The 8938-nt window shown below is 41.1% G+C and overlaps 1 protein-coding gene across 1 annotated transcript in view; it reads left to right on the top strand.

Annotated features, from left to right (window-relative positions):
* LOC138966885 (protein EFR3 homolog B-like) overlaps positions 1 to 8557 on the top strand; it is a 44194-nt gene extending 35637 nt beyond the window's left edge. Inside the window, exons 19-23 of the mRNA XM_070339272.1 lie at positions 1094 to 1224; positions 3514 to 3602; positions 5227 to 5281; positions 6132 to 6241; positions 6969 to 8557. Of these exons, the coding sequence (XP_070195373.1) occupies positions 1094 to 1224; positions 3514 to 3602; positions 5227 to 5281; positions 6132 to 6241; positions 6969 to 7112 (529 nt within the window). The 3' untranslated portion in view covers positions 7113 to 8557. The remainder of the gene's footprint in view (positions 1 to 1093; positions 1225 to 3513; positions 3603 to 5226; positions 5282 to 6131; positions 6242 to 6968) is intronic.
* Positions 8558 to 8938: the final 381 nt, after the last annotated feature.

Consider the following 8938-nt stretch of genomic DNA (forward strand, 5'->3'; position numbering starts at 1 on the left):
GCTACTAAAGATTTTGTTTCAGTTCTAACTTTTTTTGTGTAGATGCAGTTTATGTGATTTTTGTCATGTAGATGCAGTTTATGTGATTTTTTCATGATTCACTAAAGACTTTACTCGAGCCTCCCCCCCCCCCCCCCCCCTCCCCACACACCCCGGCTCATTGCTCCAAGCTTTTGTTTTGCCTGAAACCTGTAAAGAGCAGATGATCCTCATTAAACATTTTTGTTGTATTTTCTTTTTTTATGCTAGAAAATCTTATTTGTTCAACTTACATTCACTTAGTGTTAACATTGTTAGAAAGCAAGCTAATATCTTGCTAAACATGTGAACAATTCTGTGACCTTCTGCTATATTTTGCACACATCTTCTTGTAATTGTGTGTGTGTGCATGTGTGCTTGCACACGCTTATTTGTGCATGCATGCCTGTTACAGGGCTGTCTATCTGTTTGCATCTGTGTGGGTCTGTCTGTCTGTCTGTCTGTCTGTTTGTGCCTGTGTCTTTGTGTGCATGAGCAGACTTGTGCAAATGTGTGTTTGCTTGAGTGCATGGGGGGGGGGGGGGGGGTTCTACCTTATTTGATTACAGCTACCTTTGTTTTTTCCCTTTCTCTAATTTTAAATGAGTTGCATTGTTAATCACTGGCATGAAAAGTCAGAATTTCAGCGAATACAACATGCAAGGAGAGCGTACTTGAGTTTTTCCCTGGTCGCATTGGGGTGTGCCTAAAACACGTGGACAAGGAGCACGTGTAGAAAGCTTGCCTCACTAAAAGCAAGAGTATTCACTCTTTCACAACCCATGCAAACCTGGCTGAGTTACTTCCCGAATTTGTCTATTTAGATGGGTGCATCTGTGTTTCTGTTCCTATATATACATACCTCTCTCTCTCTCTCTCTCTCTCTCTCTCTCTCTCTCTCTCTCTCTCTCTCTCTCTCTCTCTCTCTCTCTCTCTCTCTCTCTCTCTCTCTCTCTCTCTCTCGTTCTCTCTCTCTCTCTCATTCTCTCTACCACCCCTCTCACCCTCTCCTCTCACCCTTTTCTCCACTTCCCCAAAGTTCAGATCATATGATTTGTATTTTTATTCCACATAGCTACCCCAAAACTGACCAGGTGAAGGAGGAGTGGTTGTTTGAACAGAGTCTTCTCACTACTCACCTGGCGTCGACAGGATTGGACGTCTCACGTCTCGGCACTCCATTCACACAAAAACCTTACAGTGGAGGTAAGCGACTTGAATAGTAACGCTTTGGTGGGTAGTGATGAGGGGAAGGCGTTGTTGGAATAGAGTGAAAGGATACACGGTGTTGGTCCCAAGGTCCAAATGTCCAAATGTCCTGGTTACACACAAAATTGTTCAGTCAGAAGCTCTTACGCGTCAAAAGTATCAGACAGTCAAACGGTCCAAATGTCCTGGTTACGAACAAACATTTCATTCAGAAAAGCTCTTACACATGAAAAGTATCGGATGGTCAAACGGTCCAATTGTCCTCGCTACAAAAAAAAAATTTCAGTCAGAAGCTCTTACACGTCAAAAGTATCAGACAGTCAAATGGTCCAAATGTCCTGGTTACGAACAAACATTTCATTCAGAAAAGCTTTTACACATGAAAAGTATCGGACGGTCAAACAGTCCAATTGTCTTGGCTACGAAAAAAATTGTTCAGCCAGAAAAGCTCTTGTCAAAAGTATCGGACAGTCAAACGTTCCAAATGTCCTGGCTACGAAAAAAATTGTCCAGTCAGAAAAGCTCTTACACGTCAAAAGTATCGGACAGTCAAACGACCAGGGGTCAGAACAATGCTTCATATAAAAAGAAAAGTGTGCGTCAGTGACCATAGATCGAGGCTTGAGAACCACACTGGATAAACAGGAGCATAGGGGAATCAGATTTGGGGCTGGGAGAATTTTTTTATCATGATCGTGCGCACATTTAAGACTGGCAAATAAACTGCTAAGTTTTTGCTCTATTTATTGTGTCATCTCAAACAGCTGAACCACCTCAATTTAACGACAGTGACAGTGAACTGAACGTCATGATCGCTGAGGCAGAGCAGGTAGAGAGTCAAAGATGGCAATGTGTTTTCTTCCAAGTGTTATTTTTACTTGCAGCCACCTTTAATTCACCTGGGTTCCAAGTAATCTAATATCTTCTGTATGTTTTAATAACATTTATCTTTTTCAATTTCTTTGCAGGAGTGTGATTGGTATTTCCTGTATTTTGTTGCACAACTTTTTCCATGTAAATCTAATCTGGTTTCTGTACTTCAGAAGGGATCCTTGTTTCTGAGTATGAATGAGTAATCTTTCATTTGTGATCAACTAACCAAAGGGAAGTAAGCGCTCTAAATGCATACAACATGTGTAATGGTGTAAGCAAGAGTTATACGGAACCAATCTCCTGGCACCTGAGAGAATAACAAGCATTGAAATGAACAAGCGCTTACTTCCCTTTGGTTATTTGATCTCTAAATAACGCTCTGCCTCATTTGTGAGTTGGATAATCCTGCCTCTTCCCTCAGTACTGTACTTCTACCACACCCAGCATCAGATTTGTCAGAATTCAGGGTCTAAGAATCAAAGGGGAACTAAACATTCTATAATATAGACAACAATGGCAAGAGAGATCGAGTTGTGCAGGACCAGTACCTCGGATAATAAGAAGCATTGAAATTGTCAAATGACTATCATCCTCGTTACCCCCCGCGGGTTAGGGGGAAGAATTTACCCGATGCTCCCCAGCATGTCGTAAGAGGCGACTAACGGATTCTGTTTCTCCTTTTACCCTTGTTAAGTGTTTCTTGTATAGAATATAGTCAATGTTTGTAAAGATTTTAGTCAAGCAGTATGTAAGAAATGTTTAAGTCCTTTGTACTGGAAACTTGCATTCTCCCAGTAAGGTAATATATTGTACTACGTTGCAAGCCCCTGGAGCAATTTTTTGATTAGTGCTTTTGTGAACAAGAAACAATTAACAAGTGGCTCTATCCCATCCCCCCTCCCCCCCCCCCCCCTCCCCCCCTTTCCCCGTCGCGATATAACCTTGAACGGTTGAAAACGACGTTAAACACCAAATAAAGAAAGATCATCCTCGTTGACAGTCCTTGGTTCATTTCACTGCTTCTTATTCTCTCAGGTGACTGGTTCTGCGTAGCTCTCCCTCACTGTTGTTATTGATATTTAGAGCGCTTGTACAGTGAAACCCCCCTTTTAAGACCCCCCAATTTAAGACATACCCCATTTTAAGACCTTGATTTCTCAGGTGTTTTTTTTCATAACCTGTGTTCATTTACCTTCATTTTAAGATTCCCTCCTTTTTAAGACCTGCTTTTCTCAGATTTGTGAAGGTCTTTATATGGGGGTTCCACTGTACCCCTTAGTGTCTCAGATCTTGTCACTAAGCACTCAGCCTCACCTGGTTATTCTTTTTTTAATTCTGTTTTTCTGTACCATTCACCAAGAGTGTTGATTGACTAACACGTTCCAAACCCGCTCACTGTTTGTGTTGCATCAGATAACATGGACCCCACTATGAGCGCGAGTGACATTGGTTCCATCAACATTGAAATGGAGAGCGTTGACGGCTCACCTTCTATGGCAAGGGTAAAACAATGCACCGAACATGAGATACTATATATACCGTACTTTCGGGACTATAAGGCGCAACTTTTGTCCTCAACTTGAACCCCGGCACCCTATTGACTGGTATCGCCTTATGTCTTCTTCTTCTTCTGCGTTCGTGGGCTGACACTCCCACGTACACTCGTGTTTTTTGCACGAATGGAATTTTACGTGTATGACCGTTTTTTACCCCGCCATTTAGGCAGCCATACGCCGTTTTCGGAGGAAGCATGCTGGGTATTTTCGTGTTTCTATAACCCACCGAACTCTGACATGGATTACAGGATCTTTTTCGTGCGCACTTGGTCTTGTGCTTGCGTGTACACACGGGGGTGTTCGGAAACCGAGGAGAGTCTGCACACAAAGTTGACTCTGAGAAATAAATCTCGCGCCGAACGTGGGGACGAACTCACGCTGACAGCGGCCAACTGGATACAAATCCAGCGCGCTACCGACTGAGCTACATCCCCGCCCTCGCCTTATGTAAGGCTCAAGAAGAGTACAGGTGTTCCCACATCGCTATACAAAGAAACATAACACTCCCTCTCTCGTGATATGCATGTTGTCTGCTACTATCACCCTGGCACACATATGAGACGGTCTCAAAGGTAAAACTCAGTCATTGGCCCAAGGTAAGAAGGTCAGTGTCTGTAAACTGGGGCAGGCAGAGTTTCCTCTCAGACATGAAAGGAGAGGTCTGGTCTCAGCTGACAAGTATGGGTCATTGACCGAAGGTCTCAAGGCCAACCAGCTACAGCATTACAGTGCACCTGTCTTCGATCTCACATCACATCACATTGAGAGCAAACATATTTGCACTCTGTATTCTTCCTTTGATGTGCGGCCAATACACTGGAAGCGCCTTTTGTGTGGATTTTTCTCAATTTGACCTTAAAAGTAGGGGTTGCGCCCTAGGATATAACGAAGCGCCTTATAGTCCCAAAAATATACGGTACATGTATTCAAGTGATGAAGTTGAACATCATAGTTAATGCCTGGACTTACAGGACAATTAAAATTGGATATTATTTCTGTCTGTCTGTCTATTGTCTGCCTGTGTGTGGTCATGTATGCTAGTTGTGACAAACACTTTAAAAAGAGTAGGTTAGTGTAACAGATTTTTACTGTGGCAGGCAGAAATTGTTGTTTTGTCCTTATCTTCCTAAACGAACTGAAATAAATTGTGAATTCACGAAGGAAGGCATTTTCTTTTTTGGCTCCTTGTTTGTAAGTTGTCATTTTAACGGAAAGATTCCAAGTTCAAGGTAAAGTTCCAAATACTGTACAAATTGGAAAGTGATGACTGCATATGTAGACAATGTATAAATTGTGACAGCAGCTGGGGGGGGGGGGGAGGGGGGGGGGAACTTAAATTTTAAGTTGTGTAGAATATATGCTTTCCAGAATCCTCTTGCTTGTATTGTTAGCAGATCATATGACATATATACAAACAAATAACTTTTCTTGTGATGCAAGTGCTAAATGTTAGAGTGTATGTCATAAACAAGGAAAAGACAGATGTATGTCGTGTGTTTTGGATCTGCGTTTTGTAGTTAATACATTGAGACGTTGCTCCCATTTTCACAATATTCTTTTTTTCTTTCAGAGAAGATATAGTGGTGTGGAGGAGATAACAGTGGAATCTCTGAAGAAAATGCTGTGTAAGTATCTTTGCTGGCCGTACAGTTGTGTCAGCTGCTTCCTTGTTCCTTTCGACACCTTACTTCCCTTGTACAACGTCTTCTAAACCACCACACCTTTGGTTTAAAGATGATTTCATTTAGATGACAAAGGGTGGCATATAATACAAAAGATAAACTTGGGACCACACAACAAGCTATGCTTATATTAAGTGTCGTTACACATTAACATCTATGCAGAAAAACGTCTTGTACTGGTACTGTTAAAGTAAGAGAAAAAAAACGTTAACAAAAATATCAGATCAAAATAAGGAATTTAACTAACAATCTTAAGCAATGTAGAAAAGAAAGGGAAGATTGTGGGACCTAGTGAAACAACAATGTCAGCGGAAAGAAAACCACTCCTTTCTAGGCTTTTCAATGGGATAAGACCGTCCTTCCAATTAAATACCTTCGTGCTTTCTGTGCGGCGAGGGAATTTTTTTTAATTAATTAATCTTGTAATAGACGCGAGATCTAATCAGCAGTGTCAATTATGTATGTTTATGCCACAATAAACAATACACACTGTGGTGCATGTCTTAAGACAGAGCAACACGCTGCATAGAAAACATTCAAAATGAAGCACTTTTAAAGTGTGCCTGGCCCCCTGTGTATCCTCTGTCAAAATATTATCCCACTTATTCTTCGTTCATGGACTGAAACTCCAATGTTCGCTCATGTTTTTGCACGAGTGGGTTTTTACGTGTATGGCCGTTTTTACCCCGCCATTCAGACAGCCATACGCCGCTTTCGTGGGAATGTTATTCCACTATGACTGAGTTCAGCAGAAACACTCTTTGTCATTACCCTTTCCCCTTGTGTCTGACAGCGGAGGAGAACACAGAAGACAAAGAAGAGTCCGAGCGTAGGAGGCGAGAGGTCGTCAACACTTTCCGCACCGCTCCTTTTGAAGAAATCGTCGCCAAGTCAGAAGCCAAGGTAATTCGGCTTGGAGTTTCTCATTTATTAAGTACCTGCATGAGGATGGGAAAATTATCTAAGAAATGCTGAAAGAGTGAAGTTATCAGCGAGTCAAAACACCCAGGTAATTCTGCTTGGTGTTTCTCATTTGTTAAGTACAGTGAAACCCCTGTTTAAAGACCCACACAAATCTGCGAAAATCAAGTCTTAAAAAGGAGGGAGTCTTAAAATGGAGGTAAATATAAAAAGGTTATGAGGGAGGCAGTCTTAAATTAGTTGGTCTTAAAAGGGAGGTTCCACTGTAAATGCACGAGGAAGGAAAGATTATCTAAGCAATGCTGAAAGAGTGCAGTTATCCGTTTAATGTTTGTATGAGCGAGTCAAAACATCCAGGTAATTCTGTCATGAACTGTGTCTCTGCGTCAGCCAGGTAAATTTGTGGCTGCCAGTGCTAAGCTTCAGTATACCACACAGCGGTTTTTGATCATATTTTCATGTGTAAGGTTCACTAAGAATAGTACATTGCAGTTCATTTGAAATAATTGAGTGAATAGGGATGACTCAGTTATTTGTGCAGTGTATAAATCTGTTTACAATAATTCAGCATTTACACCAAAAGAACAGGGGAAATGCACATTGGAAAAACGAGAGAGAGAAACATGTATAATTATGGAACTGTTTGGAAGATAATAAGTCAGATCAGAAAAGAAACAACCATTTTATCAAACCTTATTTCTTATTTCAGTCCAACCATTTCCACAACAAGCTGAATGAAATTCTGGACTTTGTGTCCAACACTTGCGTGAAAGAGACACCAGTGGATGGAATGTCATCTGAGCCAGGGGACACTCCGTTTGGAATGCAGTTCCCAGACCTCTTTGTCTACTAGATACGGGAAAGCCATAATAAGTTAAATGCTCAAAGGACTTTCTAGTCTACTAGCTAGCAGCATTTGGGTAAAAGACAATCTTTTTTCTGATGGTACCCATGATTTTTACGTAGCAGCATCTTGGAAAGTTGTGTTATTTTGTCATACAGAATGTCACTGATGTTTTTTTTTCATGTAGTCTTTGAGTAGAATTTGAGATAGACGTGTATTTTTCAGCCATAACTATTGAAGCTGTTTGCCTAAATACTAATCTGTTTCTGTAGTTAAATGTAACTGGGAGAGATGCAGATATTTCTTATGGACCCTGTTGAACAGACTGTACAAGCTTGCTGCAGCCTTGGTTTTTTTTTCTTTTGTTGTTGTTGCTGAAATTACAATCATTGTGAAGCATTGCCTGAAGAATGTGGTATTCATGATACTGGCAGTACCACACCTGGTGTACATGTGTGAGAGGCAGGCACGCTAACCACTATGCCGCTCTGGCTCTGTATTATTCTTAAGCCTGACAGATCGTGTACAGTACAGGAGGTGAAGTAAATCCCATCAGATCTCAAAGTGGAGGTGCAATCTGGATCCTGTTATTAAAGCCAAACTCCTTCTCGTTTGGCTCAACATCTCTGACTGACTGACTTTGGGGTTTAGCGTCCTCTGAGGTAGCTGGGACCTATTTGGGACATGATTGTTTGTCAACATCTCAGATCTAGCCAGGCTTTTATGTAGGATAAGACCACCCCTCCACTTGGTCACATACATGTACCAAAAACCAACACCCTGACTGCTTGCTGTGGGGAATTTGAATATTTTGATGAATTAAATCCTTGAAATGCTACTAGTGGATTTAACAAAATGAATTCTTCCAACTATGCACAGAGAGCAGCCAGCCTGTTCATTTTTGGCATGTGACCAAGTGGAGGTATCGTCAAATCCCATGCAAAAGCCCTGCCAGATCTGAGATGGTGAGCCCAACTGTTTTAACGAGAAGGAGTTTGCCTCTAAGGAGAGAACTCTCATTTGAGTGTATTTACAGCTTTCTGGTGGTGTGACCTTTAAGCTTTTTGAGTATATTTGATAATGATACGGGTTTTTTCCTGAACTTTCGCAGGGAAAAAAAATCGTGGGATGTAATGAGTTTTTGCAGACATCTTTTGAGAGAACCTGGAGAGATAGGTTGTAAGAACCAGTCCGTGGAAGCTTTTAATTGTGGCAGGTCCTGTTATTTAACATCAAATGAATAGAAAATGATTTGGAAAAAGAGAAAAAGGTTGAGAAGAACAAAGAGCAGGATAAGAAAAAAAGACTACTGTTTTGTTTTGCATTCTCAAGCTTATGTGCACATCTACAATGTTGGAACCCCTGAAGTGGGACAAAGAAACCCAAACCCATGCTATTTGGTACCATCTCAGTTTTGCACAAGTATAGAAAACGCTGACTTTTATTTGATAAGATATCTTTCACTATGTACACTACAAACAACAACAGAAGAACATCAACTTTTGCATGGGTTTTTGTAAAATAACATGGGTTACGTGAAAGTGTGTCCCAAATACGGTAGATGTTAACACATGCATTTGGGCTACTCCTCCACCTAGGGCATTATGTGAAATTATTTTTATGAGCTGGACATTGCCGACAATTGAAAAGTTCAGGACAGTCAAGAAGCGACAAGCCCCATCTGCAAGTGTTGTGATAAGGGAAACTGAATTTATCTGGCAATGTGAAAAGCATTAACTGTGTTAACAATGTGATGAATATGTTCTTCAGCTGTATTTGTGTCACAGGATTAATGTGTTGGCTGCACAGAAGCTGAAAAGCATTTATGTTCAGTG

The sequence above is a fragment of the Littorina saxatilis genome, linkage group LG5 (assembly GCF_037325665.1).
Source record: "Littorina saxatilis isolate snail1 linkage group LG5, US_GU_Lsax_2.0, whole genome shotgun sequence".
NCBI lineage: Eukaryota > Metazoa > Mollusca > Gastropoda > Littorinimorpha > Littorinidae > Littorina > Littorina saxatilis.